The sequence below is a fragment of the Dasypus novemcinctus genome, chromosome 17 (assembly GCF_030445035.2).
Source record: "Dasypus novemcinctus isolate mDasNov1 chromosome 17, mDasNov1.1.hap2, whole genome shotgun sequence".
Lineage (NCBI taxonomy): Eukaryota > Metazoa > Chordata > Mammalia > Cingulata > Dasypodidae > Dasypus > Dasypus novemcinctus.
In genome coordinates this window covers 86311254-86337422 of record NC_080689.1, presented here as the reverse complement: position 1 = coordinate 86337422, position 26169 = coordinate 86311254, and the positions used below count along the sequence as shown (strand labels likewise).

The 26169-nt window shown below is 41.5% G+C and overlaps 1 protein-coding gene and 1 long non-coding RNA gene across 3 annotated transcripts in view; one reads left to right on the top strand and one right to left on the bottom strand.

Moving 5' to 3' along the window:
- LOC139436771 (uncharacterized) overlaps window positions 1-26169 on the bottom strand; it is a 151324-nt gene that overhangs the window by 94559 nt on the left and 30596 nt on the right. The window lies entirely within an intron of this gene.
- LOC131274057 (protein IWS1 homolog) lies at window positions 1510-26169 on the top strand. Of its 2 annotated transcripts, none has more exons than XM_058279065.1 (17): window positions 1510-1642; window positions 2626-2687; window positions 3163-3187; window positions 7805-7960; window positions 13555-13625; window positions 14083-14107; window positions 15874-15941; window positions 16388-16412; window positions 18631-18701; window positions 19137-19161; window positions 19746-19819; window positions 20275-20299; window positions 21675-21734; window positions 23485-23573; window positions 23984-24102; window positions 24180-24274; window positions 25884-26169. In XM_058279065.1, the coding sequence occupies exons 1-17, from the start codon at window positions 1615-1617 to the stop codon at window positions 25931-25933; spliced, it is 1068 nt and encodes a 355-aa protein (XP_058135048.1). In that variant the 5' UTR covers window positions 1510-1614; the 3' UTR covers window positions 25934-26169. The 2 variants fall into 2 exon arrangements, with proteins under 2 accessions (XP_058135048.1, XP_058135047.1); XM_058279064.1 differs by having other exon boundaries at window positions 15871-15941.

Sequence of the window (26169 nt, the reverse complement as noted above, 5' to 3'; positions counted from 1 at the left end):
CTTACATGCGGAGTTTGGCTTAGAGAGTGGCCACATTTGAGCAATGTGGAGGCTCTTGGGATGTAACTCTTAGGCACCCTACAGTTTAGGCCTACTTGTAATTTAAAGCACTTAGGCCCATAAACATAGTCATCAGTATCAAGGGCCCATCACTGGACCATCCTTCTTCACTGGTCTTTGCCCTTGTACTTGGGTATTGTTGCTGCTCCAGTGGGGAGTGGGGCAGAGTTTCCCGGAATGGGAACTCAGCCCTCCCTCAGTTGTTGGAAACTCTGGAGTGAGGTATCATTGATTGGGAATGCATGGGTGGGAGGGAGTTCTCCAGGGCAATGTCTTCTTAGATTTTACACCCAAAGCAAAAGCAACAAAAGAAAAATAGATAAGTGAGACCTAATCAAGATTATAAACCTTTGTGCCTAAAATGCCTTTATAATGAAAGCAAAAGCAATCTAATTCTATGGAAGGATATATGGGGAAACCATATATCCAATGAGGGTTTTCTATCTAGAAAATATAAAGTATCATGAAGGTCGACATATATAGAATGAAAGACAACCCAATTAAAAAACGGACAAAGCTGCTGTCAATTGCAGTGAAGTGGGCATCGCCATGCCAGAGTCCTCAGGATTGGGAAATGAAATATGACCTAGAGTGGACTTACCGGTATTCGACTACGGAATTATTGTGGCTCTAGCAATGGAAGAAATTATATCACTGATGTGGAGACAGTGGCCACTGGAGTTGCTCAAGGCAGTGACAGGGAAAAGGAGGCATATTATGGGGGCGTTTTGGGGACTTGGAGTTGGCCTGAATGATATTGCAGGCACAGATGCAGGGCATTATATATCCTGCCATAACCCACTGAATGGACTGGGAGAGAGTGAAAACTACAAAGTAAACTACAATCCATGTGTGTAGCAATGTTCCAAAATTTGTATTCATCAAATGCAATGAATGTACACCACTAATGAAAGAAGTTGTTGATGTGAGAAAATGGGGGTTGTGGGGAATGGGGCATATGGGAATCTCCTTCATTTTTTAATGGAACATTTTGTGTGATGTATATATCTCTGAAAAATAAACAAAATATTGCATCTGAGGCTGAGTGGAATCTCTCCTGAGTTATTTATGGTAGACTGAATCAAAATAAATGTTTCTAACAGTGAAAAAATGAAACTAAAAATACATTTTGAAACATGGGCAAAAGTCTTGGATATGGCTTCAAAGGGTAAAAAATGGCAAGAAAGCACATAAAAAGATGCTCACTGTCATTGCTATGATGGATATGTAATTCAAAACCAAAATGAGATATCATAACATACCCACTAGAATGGCTCTTATTAAGACATGGAAAATAACAAGTACTGGAGAGGATGTGGAGAAATAAGAACACCCAGTCATTGCTGGTGGCAAAGGAAAATGGCCGCACAGCAGCAGTTGGACCTTGCAATATGGAGAAGGCATTCCCTCTGAAAATTCTGTGATGACTGGTCGCCATGGTTACTTCATGATGCACATCTGCCTCACGGTTCTAACTGTCACTCTGTGCCCAGAGAGATTTGAAGTTGGTGGCAGGTGGAAAAGCTCCCAGCTTCGTTCGTACGGCTCATAGAGATGGGAAATCTCAATTGCTGCTCAAGAGGTGTGAACATACTGACTTACTTAATCTAGCTACTACCCCTCAATTTGGCTAGTGATTTTTCAACAGAATATTCTCCTCATTCGTTTCTAGTTTCTCCTCTCTAACTCATCCTACAACATTTCGGATGAGCTTTATACTTGTCTCTTACTACTTCGTTCATATTTTAGATCCTTCTATCAAGCTGGTTGCCTTAAAATGAATCTCCCATTAGAAAAATTTAGTATTTCTTTTAATGTTCTGTACCCTTCCATCTTCTCCTCAGCTCCATGTCTGTTTTGCCGCTGTTTTTTAACTCAGCAAGGGCCAAGTAAATTATTTATTTCAGAATTTGGAGTTAAAATGGATGGCTAGACATCAGAAGTGAGGCATTTCATAAGACGAAGTGTACTAAAGTTGGTTTTTAACATGCTTTACCATTTCTAAGCATCCTGAAATGCATACATAACTCAGTATGTTTAGGGAATCTATTGCTTCCATTCATATAACTAGTTTTCCAAAGCTAGTTTTAAGAACCTGAGTTTCTAAATGTCAGTAAATGAACCAATATGCACCTTTCCTTTTATCCTTGGGGTTTATCCAAAATTTTCATTTGACAAACTTACTTATTGATGCTTTCACTTACCCACTGCCCTCCCTAATGGTAAGTATGGGGGAAATACTGTAATTTTTTTCTCCACCACCTAATGAGCAGCATATCTTTCAACACACAGCAATAGATAGAAAAATAGGAAAATGAACTCATAGACATTGATAGATAAGCAAGTGCTTTGACACTTTCCCACACAGAGAAAAAAGATAATGTATATAGATGAGAAGAGAAATAACATTTATGCAGTCGGTGGCCCAGTAGCAGCCCAGTTCAGGTTTGGTATAACCAACATCCATAAAGAGAAGCATCACGAGTAAGCAATGTTCCCAGAATAATTCATGAGAAGTATTCCTGATATACTGAGAGTTACTCTGTGTCTTCCCACCTCCCACAGGTGACCCATCTGAGGAACTCCCTAATGCCAGGGCAGATGAGGAGAACCCATCTAACACAAAGGTAGGGTTGACGTTCTTTATTTAAAATAAATGTGTTGGTTTCTTGGTTTCTTTCTTTTGCAATCAAATTCAGATTTGAAAAATTCATCATGTAGAGTATAGAATTTAGGTACTGTCTACTTGGGGGTAAGCAGGAATGGGTAGACTCTCTTACCAACGGACAGCTGGTGCCAGAGGGCCTTCAACATCGGTGGTGTCAGTTGGGAGACACTATGTAGAAGACCCCCTGCCTTAGTGGCATTTTTTTCTCCTTAGATTAATAATTTTGTAATTGTCTGCCAAAAAGGAATAGAAGGAAATACATTCTGGGAGGGTCTGCACCTTTTCTAAAGGTGTCCTCTACTTTGCTTTTTTGTTCTTTGACTTAAGAGTGGATCCCCACCTGGTTTTCTATAGCAACTAAGAGAGCAAAAGACCTGTGTAAACGATACCCAGCCTAATCTGACTCTCACATGCTTTCTTTTCCTCCATTACAGGTAGCCTCAAGAACAAGAGAACAAGGTGTGTATTCTGGAATCACTGAATGGCTGGGGATAGAAAATAATAGAAATCTAGATGAATAGGTGGGCTTTCCATGATGGCTTAGGTGGGGATAATTGGGATAATTCCCAGTTCCTTGTGGGAGTGAGAATTGGGGATGGTGTGAGAAAAACTGATCTCAAGGGAAAGAACCTTGATCATGTTTCTTCAACTTTGATCATGTTTCTGGAAGCAGCTGGGTTGCCCTTGGGTAGTGTGGATTAGTATTGATTGTAGTTGAGGCCTGTCAATGAGTAAGTCTGTGTTGTGTAACTGTGAATCTGAATGTGTGTATGTCTGTGTGCTTGTATTTATTCATACTAGGCAGTGTTCCTGTTTACACGGGTAAATCAACATTGTCAACTCTACCAAGAAAATGATTCCTTCTGGCCAGTGCACAGTTTACATACAGTAACTTATTAAATCCTCATCACAGCCATATGTCACGCATGTGTTTAAAATACTGACACCTCAGCTGGAATGCAGAGGCACAGAGACCTATGTCAACAGTCTCACTAGAGCCTAAGATTTAGAGCCAAGTTCTGTACCCAGGCATGAGGCTCCAATTTTGAAACTGAACCTGCATCTAAAGCTCAGACATGGAGATATCAAACACTGTACATGGGAAATTTGGACAACATTGGCATCCATGCATGTACTTGAAAGTTTTCAAGCCTACCGAGTTTTCAACCACTGCTCATCATTATAAGATTTTGCCAGTGTCACATAACCCAGATTACCTCTCAAATTACCGTACTGCTAATTTCACATGCATTTGTCCAGTCACATATCTGAGAGTTCAAAGTCACTATGTAGGGAAAGAAAGTCAATATCTCTTAGATTTGGGTCACTCATCATTACCTGGCCAGTATCTGATTAAAATCGGGAGATTCTTCTAGTGTATTTGCTAACATTAATGCCAGTAGCCCAAGAAATGTGCCAGTCTTGCAAGCCATGAGTTGTGTGTACAGCAGAAGGTAAGAACTCAAAATTTCCCTTGGTTGTTAGCCCAGGTCACCCTTATTGAACTGTCTTGTGTGCCTGGTTAGAGATCCTCTGTGCTCAACCCATGCCTATCTCCTTAATGAATTCTCCAGTGTGGGCTGCTTAGTGCCATCACAGATCACGCACCAGCTCATTCATGAACACACACAAGGAATAAAAGAGGAACTTGTTATTATGTAACATTTTCATAATCTACAACTTCTATAAATATAAAAAATTTTTTTTGAGAAGGAAAACACAATAGCAAAAAGAGTAACCTTAAATGTTAGGATTTCAACATTTTAAATTTCAAAATTGGATTTCCTATATATCAACAGATTACTGAATAAATACACAAAATACTGTGCCCAGAACTCAAAATTCCAGACCCTAAATAAACTGTAAACTTCCATAAAAGGGACAACAAATGGAGAGGCAGCATAAATGGACCTGCAGAAGGTGAAATGGTTTTAAAGGTGGTTAAGCTGTGCTTCAGAACAGATGGTGTTATGGGATGCAGGTTGTGTCATAATGAACACATTACTATTTATGCATTTGTAGATTTACCATTTGTAAGACACTTTAGGAATCCTGAGCTGGAAATCCAAGGAATCTTTTTCTCATTTTTTCCTGAACTTTTCCCTCCCTCCCTCCCTCCCTCCCTCCCTCCCTCCCTCCCTCCCTCCCTGCCTTCCTTCCTCCCTTCCTCCCTCCCTCCCTGCCTTCCTTCCTCCTTCTTTCATTCCCTCCTGTAATCATTGTTGTCTCTAAAGACTCACTTCTTTCTGTTTTATAGCAAATATTGATTTTCTCTAGGTTTTTTTTTTTTCATAACAACTCACTTAAGACTTTTAAGGTGCTTCAGTGGTTATGAAGCATGACTATATAAATAAAATAAATGCTTAACTTAAATGGAAGGATTCCTTTTAACAGTCTTTTGCGTTAGTGACCTGTCTATCTTCATAGAAAACTTTTGCCAGATTTTGAAGTACATCACAGAATTGATTTCTTTGCATGGTTTGTTTGTAGTGTTACTTATAAGACTATACCCTGTATGACAAAAATATATTCAAAGTACAGATAGGTGTTTTCATTTCATATTTTTGCCGGGAAACAAATGGAATGAAAATCTTAACTTGAATATCTCATTCTCCAAGATATTAAAAGGCAAAAAAAAAAAAAAAAGGAGAACTAAAATGTTTTGATATTTGTCTCCTGTCAAATCATCCACAGTACAGGTTCTTTTGCAGAAGGTGTCACCTATACAATATATGTCAATTGCATTGATGTATAGAAGGGATAATTGTATCCTGGATGCTCTGGATGCCTCTTAAATGTGCCAGAATGACCTGGGTATAAAGATGAACACCAAGAATGGGTGCACACATGGAGAAATTCACCCATGATGCTGTGGGGAGGGCGCTGTTACATTCACCTGGAAAACAGTGTTCTGGTATGGATTAGAGGCATGTGCACCTGTGACCCAGCAGTCCCTGTCCTTGTTCTATATAATCTAAGGGCCATGAATGAGGCATGAATGCGATGTCCACAGAAAGGCCTGCAAAGACTCATTTGCAACAGTTAGATCCTGAGTAGTCATTCAGGGAAACAATACAGTGTATAAAATGTAGAAGGAATACACTTATTGTTCAATGTCCTAATGTGATATAATTACTTGGCATTCCAAACAGCGAACGTTGATTCACACAGCAACAGCTTGGAATTCCCACAATATTCAGATATAACATCCAGCCATACTCAAAAGAGTTTATACTGTGTGCTTCCATTGATAGGGTGTGAAAAAGAGAGAACTCTAAATTACGGCAATCACGGTCAGAATAGTGGTAATTGCTGGGGGCTACTGACAGGAAGTAGCAAACGTTAGGCTGCCAGGGGCTGGACACATTCTGAGTGTAGGTCAGGGTGTTCACAACACGTGTGCTTATATGAACCACCAAGCCCTGTGAAGTGCATTTGTGTACTTCACAATCATTAAAATAAGCATTAATGTTTAGAAAAAAGAAATACAAAAAGTTAGCGTGCCCACAAAGTAATCTCCAGGTCCCAGTGGCTTCCTATGTTTACCACACAATATTCATAAAGACATCATGCCAAAGCAGAACACACTTGCAAAGAATAGATATAGAGGGACACTCTTTCATCAAATCAAGAGAATCTTGATACCGAACTCCAGAAAGACAAAGATGGGAAAGGGAAATTACAGAGAACATTCTTCTGAATACACGTGCTGAAATGCATGGAAAACATCTGCATTTTGGACCAGAGATTACAAAGGAAAGTACCTGGGATTTCCTGGCAGGATTTCTGTGGGATGATAGCAGAGGATGCAGGTTTCTGAGGGCAGCCTGGGAGAGGGAGTAGAAAGGAAATCCCTTAATTGATCAGAGTGTGGGACCCAAAGGAATACAGGCCCGGGTTGCTGAGGAAATCCCTAGATGGGGATTCTAAGCTATGTCTAGGGATGGGACTCTCTCCTTCCTCACTGCTTATTCAGGCTTCACTGGTTGAAGGGAGCTAGTGCTTTGCAGAGCTACCCTGGGCAGTTATTTGTGAAAATCCTGGGTTCTGAGCCACTGTGGTAGCCAAGCTGATGACTGGTCATCAGGAGTGGTTAGCTGACCCCCAGGAAGTCTTGTACAAGGCAGCTGACAGTGTGAATAGTTTGGGGTAGGATGTCCACAAGATTCCCTGGTCCTTCAGAGGAACTCCATTTGGGGGAAACTGAGTCATGTTCTGCATCAGAGAATTAACTTTTAGGCAGACAGTAGGGTGAGGATTTGAGTCATTCTCTTCCCTGGAATCAAGTACTTGGCTGGCCTTTGTCCACAGCTCCGGGGAGGGAACTTGGAACCCCTGGAATTTGCCAAGTTGGGGTAGCGCTTACATTTCCTGACCCAAATCCTTCACTCAGCAATGTTGTGAACACACAGGACTCATTTGGGGGTGACAGGACATTGCACATGTTCTCCAGGAGCTCTAAAGCATCACACCCATGTAGGGCTGAAAGTCAGTGTCACGCCTCCCCTGTCCTGAGCCATCAAGGCTCAGGACAAGCCACCCTCTCTGGAGCAAAGCACTAGTAGAATACTTGCTTATTCCTCCCAACCTTTAACAATTGAACTCTTCTAAGTCTTTTATGACATATTGGGCATTTTTCTTAAGGATTTGCTTGCATTTACTCATTTTCAGTTTCATAATATGCACGATTAAGTAGATCTTATTAAAGTTTTCAAATGACAGTGCTGAAAACTGAACCCAGAAAATTTACAAGCTATAACCTGGCTTGGGTGGCCTCTAAATGGTATTTGAACCCAGATGATCAGACACTAGCACACATTGGTCACCGTGCTTTGCTGCTTTCCTATGCTGACTCATCTACATAAGGGCATCCCACATCTGTCTGTTGAGTTTCTAAAGTGAACAACACAAAACTACAACATCTTTTGAAACCAAAATTAGACCCAATGGGGTCTTCTGGGAAGCTCCTTAATAAGAGGATGATAGTTTGAACTCTAAATAATTCATTGAAGATTTCCTATGCTCAACTGTCAATAACATGCCAACTGATATTTCTATTGTGCATGCGTTTCCCAGGTTCATGTCTCAAGTATAAAAAGAGAAAATGTGCTACTCAATCCAAAAAGTCTACTGCCCGCCATTCCCAGTCTGTCAGACGTCGCAAAATCACCATGTGGCCAAGGAAGAGGAAGGGACATCAAACATCCCCAAGCAACTCTTCTTCTTTGGAAGGTACAGTGGAATTGCAATCATTGTATTGCCTCAGTAATGTTGCCTGTAGTTTATGTAGTGTCCCCTACTGAGGGAAAACCTATACAAAGGCCAAGATGCCATCTTTTTAAAAATTAATGTTTGACAACTTTATTATTATTTTTTTAAATATACCTTGTAAGGTTCTTTTTCTCTTTTTTTAAGATTTACTGATTTATTTATTTCTCTCCCCTTCCCCCCACCCCAGTTGTCTGTTCTCTATGTCTATTTTCTGCGTCTTCTTCTTTGTCTGCTACTGTTGTTGTCAGCAGCATGGGAATCTGTGTTTTTTTTTTGTTGTGCCATCTTGTTGTGTCAGCTCTCCGTGTGTGCAGCGCCATTCCTGGGCAGGCTGCTTTCTTTCGCGCTGGGCGGCTCTCCTTACAGGACGCACTCCTTGTGCGTGGGGCTGCCCTATGCGGGGGACACCTCTGCGTGGCACGGCACTCCTTGCACGCATCAGCACTGCGCATGGGCCAGCTCCACACGGGTCAAGGAGGCCCGGGGTTTGAACCCCGGACCTCCCATGTGGTAGAGGGACGCCCTAACCACTGGGTCAAGTCACAACTTTATTAATCGTGTTAGTAGATAGCACCACAACCACATAATGAAAGAGGCACTGACAAAAGTTGGTTTGTGTTTACTGGTAAACAGCATTTCAAGGCAATGTTTGGTCATTAATCTATTTATGAACTTTAGCTGAAAGAGTTGACTTCAAAAAAGTGCTGTGAGATTGTTATAAGAATGATATAAATTGTTAGAGGAGTTTTAGATTCACATAAAAATTGTGCAGAGAGTACAAAAAGTTCCAACATGTTTCCCTGCCATCCTCCCAGTGCAGACCCAGCACTGTTTCCCCTGTTGACCACTCTCATTATTATGGATGTGTGTATAATTAAAGGGACAGTACCAGTACATTGTTTTGGAGAATCATGCTTCCTGTCTACCCCTCTGTGCATTTTGACAAAGGCATATTGTCATGTAACTCCCATGACAAAAATTCAGGTGTTTTATTGTGTCCCACAAATTACATTCAGAAATCCTTGGTAACTGTGTGTGGTGGGCTCATTTGGAAATAATGTATTTGCAGATGTGATTAAGATGAGGTCTATTGAATTAAGGGTGGGTGTTAATATTCTATGACTAGAGCACGTATAAGAAGGTAAGAGACAGAGGAGAAAGCTGTGTGAAGATGGACCGACACTGGGAGGAGGAGGCCATGGGAAGATGGAAGAAGAGACTGGAGTTGTGCTGCCATAAGCCAGGGCACCTGGAGCCACCTGAAGCCGGAAGAGTCAAGGAATGATTCCTGGCTAGGCTCCTCAGAGAGACAGAGTGGTGCTACGGACACGATAACTTTGGAGTTTTTGTCCCTAGATCTGTGAGGGAATAAGTTTCTGTTCTCAATTGCCACCCAATTTGTGGCAATTTATTATGGAAACACTAGGAAACTAGCCAGATTTGGTACTGGGAAGTGGGGTGTTGCCTTAATAGATACATGGAGAGGTCTCACAGAGGCTTCACATCAAAATATTGTTTCTGAACACAGACATGGGTGATGTTTACCCACATGTTTCCGAGTTGTGTGCAGCCAGTGAGACTTCCCATTGAGGCCCAGACATCAAAGATAACAAACAGAACTCAGCACTCTGCACTCCCTGGATTTCCAAATACGTTAAAAAAAAAAAAAACAAGGGAAATCATTGTTGTATTCAAGAATTTCGGAGAGTAGGCTTTTTGCATAAGATAACAGCAAAAAATAATGTACTTGTAGACAATTAAAAATATATAAAAAACTGTATATTGAAATTTGATTGACTTTCCCTCCATTTTCTATACTCCTCTAGGTTCTGTCGTTAAGTACCAACTGTTAAATTTTTGCACATCCTTTCAGATTTACTAATTGAAAATTCGTGTGCAAGTGACACTCTACCACAACTTTTCTAAGGGCTTTACCTATAGTACTCACATGTTCTTCATTTTTAAAGAAGTTTTAGATTACATGAAAGTTATTTGTAAATATAGGGATTCCCATATACCCCACCTCATCTGCTCACATTTTACACATTTAACAACACATTTCATTATTGTGATATATTTTTACAATTGATGAGCAAATATGGAAGCATTGTTACTAACCATGGTCTATAGTTTGCATTACCGTTTACACTATGCCCTGCACAATTTTACAGGTTTTGACAAAATGTATTCTGGCCTGTGTCTGTCATTGCAGTGCCATGTGGAACAATTCCAATATGCCAAAAATGCCCCATGTTACACCTATTCTTCCCTGTGCTTCCCCACAGAAACTGCGGTGATCACTGTCTTTCCATCAATGTGGAAAGGACTTCTAGTCCTAGAGTAATAATAAATCTACTTTGGTCCATATTTACATTTTCCTCTTATGTGTGTTCATTCCTCAATCTTGAGGATTTCGGAATGCTTATGCCCACGCTACTTCTGATTAAGATGGGTTTTAGGTCCTATGGGGTAGATGGAGGAAACACTGTTGCTTGCAGTGCTAGATACTCTCTGTCTTTTGGGATGGGTGTTGTCCATCATCCTTCTTTTGTTACTTATCCTGGGTGAATCTGAGGAACTGGAGAGTAGGTGTTGGCTGCAACTCTGCTGAGATTCAGGGCTCCAGTGGCATATGAACACACTGCAGATTTAAGTCTCTGGGACATACATCTAATGGATATAGTGATAAGTATAGGTTCAAATATATGGGCAGAAAAACCGTGTGTAGGAAATGAGCCTAACTCTGATACACCGGGGAGATTGGCTATCATATATTCTAAGGTAAGGCCCACCCATGTGGTGCCGATTTCCTGAGTTTGGCTGAAAGGCCTAAAGTGTCCAGATGTCTCTAGAGCCCACAGCAGCACCCCTGCTTGAAGCACTGCTTTCTATGGCAGTCATTGAGATCGTCCTGAGATGTGCAGAACACTCATGTCCCTGCATGTGTCAATTATTAGTTGAAAGAAACTGGCTGTGAATCAGCAGTGATGGTCATTTGTATGGAGCCTTCCATATCATGAAGGGTACTATATTCATTTTGCAGGGCTGCCATACAAAGTACCAAAATCTTGGCCACATAATAGCAAACAGAAAGAATAAGACCTAGAAATGTGTTCTTCTACAGCTCTGGAGTGCAGAAGTCTGGAATCAATGTGTCACAGCACCATGCTCCCTCTGGAGGCCCTAAGGGAAGAGTTCTCCTTTGGCTTTCCCTCTCTTTTGGTGGAGGATGGCAATCTTTGGTGATCCATGGCATGTAGCTGCATGAGTCCAGCCTCTGCCTCCACATTCCTATAGCCTTCTCCCTTTACTGTTTCTTTCTGTGTCCCTTCTCATTTTACAGGGACACTAGCCGGTTGGATAAGGGAGCTTGGGAATGGTATTACATGCCTATTTCTACATCAATGTGCTCTCTGGCTAGGAAAATGTTTCATGTTTCTGGGGAGGTTTAATTTTATTTCTTTTCCCCTTTTGAGTTCTTGAAAACTTTGTTGCAGATGCTTTGGTATTTACATTTTCTTCTGATACTTTTTCATTTTTCTTTCTTTGAGAATTACTCAAAGAATTGGAACTTTATGATAAACACTTAGTGTCTTACACATAAAATTATTTTGTCATTTGCTTCAAGTGTCATTTGAAAATTACCCGTTTCCTAGATGCCTTAATCACTGTTTCAGTCATCGTGTAGGCACTGCACAGGAGCACTCCCTGATAAAATATTGGTCAGTGTCTTATTATACCTCTCTAAACAGTCCTCTCCCAATCCTTTCTCCATCCCTCCTTTCTCCACTCCACCCTACACAAACACACATACAGCACAGCAAAGAAACATATTCCCATTTAGATGCTGCCAACATTGGGGTCACTATAAAGGTCTCCTAATTCTTCACTCAGAACTCTGTTCAAAGTTAACTTGTGGTTCATTCCATGACTTGGCAAATATATCAATTGAGACACTTATAATTAAGGTAAAAAATAATCCAAAGTGATATTTTTATGCATTTTGGGACAAAGGACTTCATAATAAATAAGACCACTATCATTTGTAATTGCTGTTCATCTCACTTGACTGGGTCTCTGTTAACAGTCAGGGAACTCATTCATTCAGAAGAACAGGCATTACACTTAGGCTGTCAACAATGGGATCTTTGCCAGCTTTGTCAGATTCATTCAAAAGGGAGATGATACATAAATAATGTGGCTGTTGTTAAGCAAAGCAGGTAAACTTGGAGTGTGGACTCCTGGGTTGGAAACTAGCTGAGTCTTGAGTAGATGTATCTTGAAAGAATATATGCAAATTGATAATAAGCACAAGAAATGATACTCAATATAATTAATCCTCAATGAAATGCCAGTCAAAACCACGATGAGGTGCCCCTTATATCCAGTAGGGTAGCTAACGTTTTTAAGAGAAAATAAAATGAAAAATAACAAATATAAGTGAGGCTGTGAATCAACTGGAAGGCCCATACATTGGTGGAAGGAAGGTAAAATGGATCAGCCACATTGGGAAATAGTTTGGCAATCCCTCATTGAGAAAAACACAGGATTACCATAGGGCCAGCAATCTAACAACTAGGTCTATATATAAAAAGAATTTAACTTAAAAGGGGGACACAAATAGGTATTTGAAAACTCAGTGTTTTTTGCAGCAGCATTCAGAATGGCCAAAAGTTTCAAACCACCCAAGTGTCCATCAAAATGGGAATCAGTAAAAAAAAAAAAAAAAAAAAAAAAAAAGCATATCCATAGAATGGGCCACACAAAGTAAAGAAGTTCTGATGCACCCTACTATATGCATGATACTTAAAAACACTATACTGAGGAAATAAGGAAGATATGAAAGAAAGACAGTGTATCGATGTACTTATTTGAAATATAAGAAAAAGAAAACTCAGAGAAAGAAAAGGAGATTAGACTTTATTACCAGGGGCTAGGGAGATAGGAGATTAGGCTTATTGGTTAATGGCTACAGTTTCTGTTTCAGGTAATGAGAAAATTTTGGAATTGAATGTTTGATGGGATGGTAACACAACATTGGACATGTAATTAATTGATGACAGTAAATTAATTGTATAGATAAAAATGAGTAAACTGGCAAATTTTATGTTTGTAGATGTTAACTTGTTGAAAATTTTTTAAAATCCTGTAGAACAGATGAGAAACTCAAAGTCAACAAAGATCTGTGAGGGCGAAGCAGTAGCTCATGATGTCAATGAGATTCCAGCAATTTTGCTGGATTTCAGAATGGGCCAGATAAGAGTTGGAGCCATATCACTGTATCATATTGTACATTTTAGTACCACTTGTTCGTGAGCTATTTCACATTGATTTAGACTCTCCTTAACTACAAAGCCAAGGGTCCTATTTCTGATGCCCATGATTTCCTCTCTTTGGTCTCCTTCTTCCATGAAGTGTGTCTGGGTAACTCCACAGTCCATGTTTCCTGACCACCCGGACCTGCACATTGTAAGCCCCTGTCTGGGTCAGGCAAAGATCCCTGAATAATATCAGCCACACCCCACTGTACTGACTGTTACTCTGTGTCCCCCTAGCTCCCCTGGAAGACCTGGTGGAGGACCCTCTTCGTGACAGGGAGGATGAAGTGGTTCCACCTAATGTTGAGGTAAGGTCATCTGTTTTGGTCTAAGACAGAAATATTCCTTTCTCTTATTTGTCCTTTTCAATTGAGTAAATATCATAATACATGATGGTGTGAATTATAGATATCACCCACTGGTCAGGGGAAAGGATATTTGGAAGGGTTCTCTTACCAAAATAGCCCTGATAAAGAAGGCATTAGAAATTGAAGCACCAGGTTATATAGCATATGGTAGTGGGCTTGTGCCTCAGCACCAGTATTCTGCTTGGATTTGAACTTTTGTAACTCCCATCAAAATGGTCTGGAAAGTCAAATCCATCAGGCAACACTTGAGCCATTCCTAATGTATTTTCCATGTTTATTTACGGGGCCTTTGACTTTACGAATGCTTCCTATCAGTTCTCATAAAATCACCAATACCTGAGAAGATGCTACTCGACATCATAGGATCCTCACAGTGTTTTCTTTTTTGCAATTCCAGGGGAACTCCAGAGAAAGTGAAAACGGTAGGTATTCTGTGCTAATCCCACATCCGAGGGTAAAACAGAGGTGAAATAAGGAACTTCCAGAAAACGTTCAGCTGGGGACATCCTGGACAAAGCATCATGGTGACGATGAAATGGTTTCTCTGAAGGGAATCTGCCCTTGTTACTACAGTCTGTGGTTTTGTCTGTGGTCTCTTTAGGTTGTGCAGGCTTTGCATGCATGGGGGCTTGGGGGGGTCTAGTGTGAGTTTCTGTGGTGTAATTTTGACTTTGTTGTGTGTGCATATGGGGGCAACCATGAGCAGTTTCCCAGATGTTATAGCCCATTTAGACTGGACAATTACCAGGGACAACAGGGGCAGTTTTCTCAAATATACCCCATCACCACTGCATGTTCTATGTACATGAACTTGTTCCACACTCGCCAAAGCTGGACCTGGGGTTTGCTTTCTATGACCACAACACAGATGGAAAACTGAGGGCAAAGGTGAACATCCCAAGCTCTTTCACTGCTAATGGGATGGTACTAAATGGGAACCTAGTCACATGTCATAATACTTTGAGTTACAGGCCTGAACTTGCCACTCAGCCATCTGCTTACTAGAAACCATACAAGGGAGTTACAGCACCTGTATATATGCATACACCAGAATTTACATGAGCCTACAAAGAGACCAAAACTGCCCATCATTATAAAGTAGCCTCAGTGGTCACATGACCTAGGCCAAGTACCTGTGCTGGCTACCACAGACTTTGATATAGTTATTAGTGCTCAAAGGACACAGTAATCATACATGCTAATGAGCAGCTCCAAATTCTGAGAGTCATGAGGCATCACATAGGATGACGTGATCCATGATAACTGGATTGAGGTCACAGCTCAGGAACTTACCCGAAGCAGATAGGCATCGGGAAGACAATTTAGTACATATGACAGCATCATCCCAAAGGACACGATAGGCACTCAAATCACGAGTCCCACAAGATGGTCTTTGAAAAATAAGAATGCAGACACATCTTGGTTCTTAACCTGGTGTCCAAACCCCTTGTGGAAACGTTCCTAAAGAGCTGCATTTGTGGGTGTTGACACTCAATCTGTATGTCCCTACATAATGGCTATCCCACATTTGATGGCCAATGATGCACGGTCAGTATTTCAATGGCTACTCACACTTGGTGTGGGAGAGAAAGACTGGAAGTAAAACCATCTGATTAATAAGTGTTGCTATTTAAATGTAAGATTTTAGTATTCCCAATCTTCTGTGATATGTTATCTTTATCCCAATGGGTTAGTGAATAAATGCAATAGAATGCATTACATGGAATGGAATCCAGACCACCAGAATACTTTGCTTCTAATCAAGTGATAAATTTCCGTAGAACAAATGGTAAATGCAGTGTCTATATATGTGGCATGGAGATGGAATTCACTTGCAGTTGTCCAGAAGATACTGGCACTTAAGTTGAGATGTACTATAAAGAGGAGGGATGGTGGGACTCAGGCATTGAATCATAGCATGTTTTTCAGTGCCATTTGTACACTGGGTATGGTCAGAAGGTTTAGGTTGATATTAGCTTCAGAGCTAGGGATATATATTTGTTTCTTTCTGGCTGCTCTCTTTGCATCCTTCCTTCATGATAGAAGACGGTCCCACAGCAGTTCTCAGCATGCTTGATAAACTACCTCCTCTACACAGTTAAGAGTCTTGTCCAAGGCTGTAAATATTTACTTTGAAATTTATGAGAAACACACCAATGTGATGAGTCATTCTGTGTCATCCTAGAAGACCAGGAACAACTGATGGGGGCACTTCCAAGTGATCAAGAGGATGAAGAGGTCCCATTTAAAGCCAAGGTGAACTTACTAGTCATTGATCTAAAGTTGATTTTTTGGTCTCTTCCACTGTAATTGATATCAGATGAGGATACTTAATCATGAACATATTAGATGAAATATTACATTTCCTTGGGGTGGGAAGCATCATGTGGGGGCTCTTCTAACTGATCCAACATTGAAGAGATCAACCACAAAGGGGAGCAGAAGTTGACAAAGTAGGCTTTTGCTCAGCTACAATTTTTTTCTCCTTGGATTAAGAATTTGTAATCGCCGCCCAAATTGAACTTAACAAATGTGCATCCAGGAAAAGCTCATGCCTTTCTTGGTGTGTCTGCTACACCTGCTCATCAGGTTTGCTTGACCCCTATTTCACATCTGAATTTCTAATGCTGCAAATCAAGCAAAAATCCTTTGCAAACAGCCGAAACATGATCTGATCCTCATAAGGTTTTCTCTGATTGCAGGTGGCCCCAGGAGAAAGTCAAACAGGTACATATCTAGAATTGCTGAATTGAGGTAATTTTGGATTAGACAAGCAGGGCATTGATCCTAGGTTTGCCTGGAAAGCCAGGGTGGTTCCAGTTACTGGTGGGATTTTTTGAGGTATGGTTAAACATTAAACATTAATTCCTCCTGATAAGGAATGTGGTCATGCTCTATTGTTCTCTCAGTAGATGTATTCACTTCACTTGAATGGATTTGTGTCTATGGCAGTCATGGAGTGTGTATGAGCGAAGCCTATTGGAGGGATTGAGAAGGTGTGTGTTGGGGCATTGCTGTGTGTTTCCCTAAGTGAAGGGTCCAACATACACAGGACAACTGTCATTGAAACCTTTCTAAAACACCATCACATCACCACAGCACATATTGCATATAATAACCTGTGAACATCTCACTAGAATCATTCCTGGAATTATGTAAACTCTCCCTATCCCTTACAGCCAGGTTCTGAGGGGCATAAGTTAATGACCCGAGATTTCAAATTCCTAAGTTGTAGAGACAAGATTTGGACTGAGGCATGTAACCCCTATACTACTACTCTGAACTACTGAATATTACCTAATCACAGGTATGGGTCACTAGTGACAATGAAGGAATTTCCACTGCCTATATATATGTAGGTGCCCATGGCATTTCCTAAACATGACACTCGTGTATTAGATATTCACAGGGGTCACATAACACAGGTTAGCAGGTGCATTTTACAAGATACTTATTCACAGTTATTAGTGTGAAAAACACATAGAGAGCCCCACATGTTGCTGGTAAACTCACAGACTCTCAGACTCGTGAGGTTTCAGTAGGACAAGCTTGCCAATCGCTGCCAGTACTGGGTCACAGCTCAGCACATGGCCCGAGCAGACAGACAGGGATTGGAGAGATATTTTCATCTATTTAATAACGTTATCACCATAAGCCATTAAAAAAAAAAAAAAAAAAGATCATTCTGTGAGCTGCTCATTTGAGGAAGAGTAATGAGTAAGAACTCAAATTCCCTCTTAGCCATTAGGTTCATGTTCATCATTCTTATTTCAAGTTTCCCTTATAGCTAGCACAGAGATTCATGCTCAACCTTCAATCGATCCTAACTCTCCCACTGTGGGATGGCTCATATAATCATGGAGAGGCACATCACACAATGAATACAAAAACATGGTAATGAAAAGGAAGATGAAGGAAAAATATCATATGGTGAACATTGGATACTTTTAAATGGTAGTCCATGAGTACTATGACAAACCCTATAAATATTATCTTTATGACACCTGTTAGTGACTCAATACAAAAGAATACCTTGTCTAGAATTAAATCCAGTCAACCAATAAATGAATAAATAAAACACTACACAACAGATTAGTATTGTAGTAGGAGCACTTTGCATTAGTGGAGATGGAAATGACCTTGGAAAGTTCAAAAGGGCATTGACAACTTGTCTAGATTCAAAACAGGAAGGGGGAAGCAGATTTTGTCTCAACGGACAGAGCGTCCACCTACCACATGGGAGTTCCAGGGTTCACACCCAGGGCCTCCTGACCCATGTGATGAGCTGGCCCACGCGCAGTGTTGATGCGCACAAGGAGTGCAGTGCCATGCAGGGTTGTCTCCCACATAGGGGAGCCCCACACACAAGGAGTGTGCCCCATAAGGAGAGCCTCCCAGCATGAAGAAAGCGCAGCCTGCCCGGGAGTGGCGCCACACACACGGACAGCTGACGCAACAAGATGACGCAACAAAAAGAGACACAGGTTCCCAGTGATGCTGACAAGAATATAAGTGGACACAGAATAACACACAGTGAATGGACACAGAAAGCAGACAATGGGGGGGGGGGAGGAAGGGGAGAGAAATAAAAAGTAAATCTTAAAGAAAATAATAAAAACACAACTATTAAAAAAACAGGAAGGAAAAGTGATGGAGCTCTGTAAGTAATACCATCTGTTTAATACTATTTTTAGATTGAATATATCATGTTGAATTTGGATACCTTTAGGTACACAGACAAAAAGTTTTCATTTCTCATTTTTTTCCTGTTCCTCTTCTCCTTTACCATCCTTCTTCCACCAAGGAGGATGGCCCAGCAACATATTCTTACAGACTTATTACCCCTCAGGTCCCTATTTTCTTGCCCCCTGCAGTGTCAGGGTAGGTCCCTGAGTAACCCATGCACACCACCCAATGTATTGACATTTACTCTGTGTCCTCCCAGGAACCCCTAAGGGCCTGCTGGATGAGTCCCCCAGTGAGAGGGAAGATGAGGAGGTTCCATCAAATTCCAAGGTATGGTCACCCGTTCTTTCTCTGTTGTCAAATTGCTGATTTTAAGTTTTTTTGGTTTTTTTTTTTTCTTTGTTTTATTTGCCAATTGAGTTCAGATATGAAAATCAGACCAAATAATTATAGGTGATGTCTATGATTTCCTTAGTCAGGAGAGTGTTCATTTGGAACCTTTTACTAACATCTCTGCTTCAAGAGGAACTTCAAGGAGTCCCCCCTACATTACAGGGCTAGGTTTCCTCCTCAATAGATGGGAGAGATGCATAAAACAGGAAATGCTATGCCTTTCCACAAGTGTCTGTTACAATGACTTTTTGGGCCTTCATCTCAACCCGTTTCCCATCTAGTTTTCTAAAGGCAGCAAGAGAGTAAACCAGCTGTGCAAACACTATACAGCCTGCTCCAGTCCTCAGAGGGTTTTCATTTCTCTAATTGTAGGTGGCTTCAGGAGTAAGTGAAAACGGTATGTATTTTGGTATCACTTTACTTCTTTTTTAAAAACATCTAGATGATTTAAACTAGGGGTTTCATGCTTTCTTTACTGTGGAAAGCATCCCGATTTTACCTTCCATGTGGGCATAAGAAATAGAGGGGTCCTTCTGTTTTAGAGGAAGAAAAATGTCCACATTGTACAGTACTTTCAGCAGTTGTGTTCCCCTTGGGTGGGTTGGGTTTTTGTTCATATCCCATGATAGTTGCACATTTTACAAGTATTTAAATGTTCAAAGTTCAACAATAACATTGGGCTTGAAAATGGGCAGGAAGAGCGGTAAGAAACTGTCATTGAACAACATCCTCTTTTTTAGTACCTTTACAGGTTCCTTTTATGGTGCTTTGGGATGTCTTTAGCTACAGTGCCAAGGACTGCTTCCCTTTGTATTGCTGCTCCTCCCTGTTGCCCTCCTTCCACTCCTTAGCAGCTCACTTAGGCTTGCTGAATACCTGCCTCCTTGTTATTCTAATCCCTCGTCCAAGTCAAGCAATGCTTCATGACTAAATCCAGAGCAACTACCCCAATGTACTGATGCTATTCCTCTGTTCTCCTAGCTCTCCCGGAGGGCCTCCTGGAGGAACTTCTGAGTGCCCAGGCAATAGAGCACACTCCATTTACTTACACCAAGGTAAGCCCAACTTTCTTTATCTGAGATAGAACCACTGCATTCTTGGTTTCTTTCATTTCTAATCCAATTCAGTTACGAAAATTTGACCACGTACAATATAGATGAGAGGTTCAAATGCTTGGTGCGTCAGTGTTCAGTGGGCATGTATTAGGAGCTAATCCCGGTTTGAAGGGGGCAATCATAAATGGCAGCATCAGGTTATAAACTATATGGCAGGAGGACATTCTTTAGCAGAAATTTTTTCACCTGGAATTAAGAATTTTGTACTTAGTAATCAAAATGGACTTGAAAACTGCATCATGCAGGACTGTTCATGCTTTACACCTGCTTTTGGTTTTCCTTAACTTCCTTCTTTCCCTCTTGTATTCTAAAGTCACCAAGAGGACACAAGCCTCTTGTAGCACTATAGATTAAGTTCTGATCCTTACGGCATTATCTTCTCTGTAAAATTGCAGCCAGTCCCAAGAGCAAGCAACAATGGTAAGTATTCTGAAATCCTACACTTGCTGAGAAAAAGTCCAGATATTGAAAAACATGAATCTTCCTTGTCGATTGAGTTTAAAGAGGTTCCTGATGACAACTTCCTTGAGGGAATAAGGATTTGGGTGTGGTGAATGAAATGGATATTCCAGGTAAGAACTAGGGTTGTCTTTCTTAAGAAGTTGAGTACTGATTAGTTGGCATGTGTTTGTCTGCATGGAAGTGGTGTGTGTTTACATGTGTATGTTTGTGATGTGATTCTCAGAATACATGTTTTGATTCTCAATGGGCATGTGTACAAATGTGAGTCTTTAATGAGTTTTCTGGATTTTTCACACACCAAACAGCACAACGACTAGTGTCAACTTTCTTTGTAATAAATCCCATCAGTATCTCTTCATGGATAAATATATATGTCAAATATTATCAAATTATGTACTATGTCAGTGTGGCTTACAATATGTAGTGTGGCTTACAATATGTCAAGTATACCTCAATAACTCAAGAATAATCCATCAACATCAAAGAAAATTTTCATGAAGCTCTACAGGGACAGAAATGTGGTACAGGACCCTTTTTCTGGGATGTAATAATATGTCTTGGCTTAATAATAAGCTTTATAAGGCTTTACTTAATACCTCATAGCACTTTGAATGGTCAGGATGAAAGAAAGGCAGACATACATGTCCATTCATTAACGTATGAGACAGGGCAGTTTTGAGAAGGTGAAGAAAAGTCTTCAGAACTGGACATTTAATGAATACAGTCCAAAGAACTTGAGATGTTAGGTGCTTTGACTCCTAATCTACACATTTTCTTCAAGTCTCTTCTGCCTGGCAGAGTCTCTAAAGTTCTGCTATGAATTTGTCAACATTTGTCATTTTAGTTCACACAGCCAGGGCATCCAGAGCAGATTCTAGTTTTTGCAGTTTTGCTAAAGCCCAATACCCATTTGTGCTGGTAGCTGTGGTAGGGATGATGCAGAAGGGAACATGTGCATCCTCACAAAATGCTCCCCAAGGCAGCAACCCAGAGTCTAGCACTAGGTCTGTGCTTTGAACTCATCTAAGACAGAGCATGTCCAAAGAGTCATAATTTCAGGGTGACAAGATTGGAGGTCAGTGCTCTATTTTCCAGCTAAATAAGGGAGTGAGAAGTTGAGAGCTGATACCTTCCCCTCCTCTCCCTCACTTGCAAGCACTTTGCACTTTCTTGCTAAGGCCTCAGGCTCCAGAGGGGCCCAGGAAGGTCTTAGAACCCAGGGCAGAGAGCTGGGTTTTCCTATGGTAGCCAGCAAGAGATCTCAAGGAAGAAGGGAGGGATGCGAGTGGCCCAGTCCTTAATAACGTTCCTGCGGATCTTTGTTTTCCTGAAGACTGGCTTGCGGACTGCAAGTATGACTCCACTAGCAGCGAGGACGAAGACGACAATCCAGGTAGGTTACAATTCTCAAGGAAGGATCCAATGGAGAAGATACCAAGATCAGTAGTTATACCTGGTGCCTTGGAGTCTATGGAAGGGGGCATGATATTAGAAAGTATAGGAAATATTTATGAGGGCCTGCTTTCATCTTTTCGTTTTCAATAACATAAAAGTAGGAGATATAATGACCGTGAGCTTTGTGTGTGTTGTGTGTTAAATGAACTTTCCATGTATTTTTTAAAAAATTAACTTCCCATGGGTTAGTTTTTTCATGTCTTCTCAACAGTCTGACAACAAAACTTTGGTTTCCTTTGCTTAGCATCCCATAGTAACTGATACAAGAAATCGTGGTTTGGATTTACGTGTTGAACTTCAATGGAGCGGGTCTGTTGGGACACAATCTCTCAGGTTCTCACCTGGACCTGGGACAAAGTGTTTTTAGCTAGTGCCAGATGGCACCTGAGAAGTAGGGCCTCATCCCGTGCACTTTTAGATCTAGTTTTAACTTTCTTCATGTTCCATCCTTACTGCGGATCCTGCTTTAAAGGTTAACCATGGGTTGGAAGCCATGAAGAACATTTTCTCTGGGCTTAGCATGTACCTGTGTCCTTGAGAGGTGTGGCTAAAGCACATTCTTGAACTCACTACTATTTTGCACTTCCTACCCAAATCCAAAATGCCAGTGTAGTTTGGAAACCTAAATTTAATTACGTCTGAGAATGGTTTGAATCCAGTTGCCCCAGAAGAGCTTTCAAAGCCCAGCAGGCTTTCTGAGGACTTGTATGAATGGGCCGCTGACTTGTTTCACACACTGGCTCTCACAGTCCTACGGGGCTGGTGCTCTGGAATTGAGTATGCCCAAATCAGAGCCTCTTGGCAGCAGGGCCACAGGTTTCCTCCTGCTCTTTGAGTTCAGTGCTATGGTCAGCAGTGCCCTGTTTCTCAAGCAATATTCATTTCTCTCCCTGTGCCTTTCTGCAGGCTTCTCAAAGCACCCAAGGTACTCAGGCCTAAGAAGGCTTGATGAAACCTAGAAGGCTCAATTCATTTAAATGGCCACACATTCTACACAAGGCTATTAACACACCTGCAAGATAAGGGAACGTGGACAAGTTACTTTATGTCTAATTTCCTGTTAATCCTCTCTAAATCGCTTTTTTTGGAACCTATGGAGATGTTGAGAGGACAGAATGTTTGCGTCACACCTAAAGCCATACCAGACACTTCAAAAATCACTTGATTTTGGGGGTTGGTGGTAGCTCTCTTCCACAAGATCTGATTCAACTCCAGATCCTGAGTGTTGCATCTGGAATTGGTAATTGGCCAATCCATTGATTGGAGAGGGTGGCATGGTACACTTGATCATTCCCCTGTGTTCTCATAAGGAAAAACAATGTGAATGGAAGACAGGAATAAAGGAAATAAGCAGTATTGGGAGAGAGGAGAGGCAGGGAGTTTCTGAGGCAAGATGATGGAAAGGAAATCAACATCATGCTTAGCAAGACATAGAGAATATGTCTGCCTTCTTTGAGGACAAGGAGGAAATGGGCATTCCTCCCCAGAATTATAGTATATGAGGTCTGGTAAACGGACCCTGTTGACATTAGGCCAACCACACAGGGCACAGGAGACGTTATCGAGGCCCAAAGAAAGTTGGGGTGATACAGACAGAATTGGGTGCCAAGCTCAGGTCACGGTATGACAAAGACAATAGGGGCTCTAATTCTCCCCTGAACCCTAACTTTCTCCTTTCCTTTTGCAAGGTCACCCTATCACAGTCACCGCAATGATTCACTCAGAGGCGTTTTTCTCGGACTCAGAAGAGTCAGACGTAGAGAATGGCAATATGCATGTAATTTATTTCCTCTTCTTGCCTAATTTAAAAATCTTCCTGTTTCTTCTTTGTAAGCATTTCTTCGTAGCTCTTCTCTTTCCCCCTCCTTTTACAATTGTCATCTCAAAGGCCCTGGTAGCCTCCAGGAAGGTGAGGTTATACAATTGACAATGTTTTTAAGATGTTTCTCCACCTTCTTCACCTACTGTATTTTAACATTGCATGGATTTCCAACCCTACTATGCACCATAAATCAACTGGTGTGTCCCTGAATGGCCCAGGCGAGAAGTTGTGCTGAAGTCTGAAGCATTGGCCCACATCATGTGGGGTTGGCCCCTGGGAAGTTTGTTCTGGGATGGGCTCTCCCTTCACTGCCGTGTTCCTCCACATATGGCTCTGGAAAAGCAAGTGTGTTCTCTACCCTGCAGCTGTCTACACTCGTTGAGGAGGAGGAGTCTGTTTACATCGACCTTCTTTTCCGGGAATGCACAGAAGGAATCAATGATGTGAAAAGAGATGAAGAAGAGGAAGAAGAGGAAGAAGAGATGTTAGTGTGGAGTAGTGGGTAGGATGAAGAGGGAAGGGAAACAAGTCCACATGCACTAACTTTCTTTGCCACTTCAGGAAATTCAGCGTTCATGAGGAGCTTGCTGGAGTGCCTGCACCTGTGTGTGAATATGGAGGCGGAGATAGGAATCTGAGGGGGAAAATGAGCACAGGCAAGTGAAGGGTGCCCTGAGAATCTCTCCCCATGAGTAGAAGTGCTTTCCATGTAAGCCCTAGAGCTGATCAGCTATGCCTTCCCTTGGCTCCTTAATTTGTAGGAGAGGGCTCTAGCCCTCTTCAGAACCAAAGTTTGCCCTCCCAGTCCACCTAAGGCCTGCCAAATCCTCCTGTCTTTCTTACTGAGTGTGGTGTACACTGTGGAGTGACCTAGAGTGCCACCAGTTCTCACAGGGAAAGGGTGAATTGGCCTGTGTTAGGTTGCCAGGGCTGCTTTATCTGATACCAGTGATTAACTGGGGTAAACACAGGAATTGACAGTCAGTTTAGGAGATTAGAAGCAAAATCTAGGTGTCAGCATGATGATGCTTTCCCTGATGCTGCCAGCAACACATAACTCAACCTCTGCTTCCATCACCTGATCATCTGTCTTCATTTGTCTCCCGGTGCTCCTGCTCTGAATTTGTCTAGTCTTCCTCTCTTTGGAAGGACTCCAAGCGTATAGGATTAAGGTCACCCAGATGCAGGTTGGCCTCCCCTTCACTAGTAAGATCTCTGACGACCCTATTCACAGATGAGTTCACATCCAAAGGTGTGCAGGTGAGGATGAAAGCATGAGTTTATGGCTGCCCATTATTCAATCCAGAACCCAGAACAGTGGGGTCACTCTCAGGCAAACAGGGTAGCTACTGAGGCCCTGTTTTCTACCTCAGTGGGACCTGAGTCACAGCTGCCCAAGCCTTGGGGTCCTAAGCCTCTGTAGTTTCCTTCCTCATCCCACTTCAGCTCACACTCATTTTCTCAAGCTGTACTTCTTTAGAATTTATTCATGTATGTAGAATTCAAACAAACACAAAGCACAAAGGAAATCTCCCTGCAGGGCTTGCTAGGAATGAGAAAATCAGAGAGGACTGCATGTTACTTAAGTCCCCTTATTTATTTTATATTGTTTAAGTAATAACTCTTGTTAGATTATGATGAGTGTTTTGTAATACTTACATGTTGGAATATCTTAATGTAAGAAACTATATGATTTTGGCATCACAGTCACTTTATATTAAAATGGGTTGCCCAGTAAGCTCAGTGTTTGATTTAGAATGAAACTGTTAATTAGGGAAAGAGCTCCAGGAATCGGTCCCTTTTTAATCTGAGGCTTTCACCACTGGATGCTGTTGAGGACCAGGGTGGAGGGAGCAAGGTTATCGCTTCCACGCCTCTCCCTTCAGAATTCCTGCCCCTCACCTGGCCCAGGGAGATGGGACTCTGCCTTTTCTTTCTAGAGGACTTGAGCCCACCTTTTCTTCTGCATCAGTTTCGTTCTCCAGAAGACATTCACTTGAAAGGTGCCCAATCTAGCAATCAGGTCACAGCCCATTGCCTGGAAATTTAGAGACACTCTTAGTCACAGACAGCACCCTATGCAGACAGCAGCAGTAGGAATTCAGTCCCTCTGGATCTGGCTCGTGGGATATCATGGACCAAAGATCACCTCTCCAGGGTTGGTCTGAGGTAACTTTTGAGTCCTACAAACCACCTCAGGGAAACCCAAGCTCCTACCACCTCTGTGCCACCTGAGTGAGTCCAGATCCTGTATTTGTGTTGCAGATCCTACAACTGACTGCTACAAGGATGCTGAGCTGGAGGCCTCAGCCTGAAGCTGAGTAGAACTGGAGATCTATGGCGCTTGGCGACACTTATGTGCTCACCCTTCTACTCCACTATGAATGAACAACTAAGTGGCACTTTAGTTTTTAATCCAAAGACTTAGACGAAGTCTTAGAAATAAGTTTTACTTTTAATGTTATATGCCATATGAAACAACTTTTGTACCTTTACTACTTATATTTCTTATTCTTTATGTAATAAATAAATATACTGATAAGTACCCTAA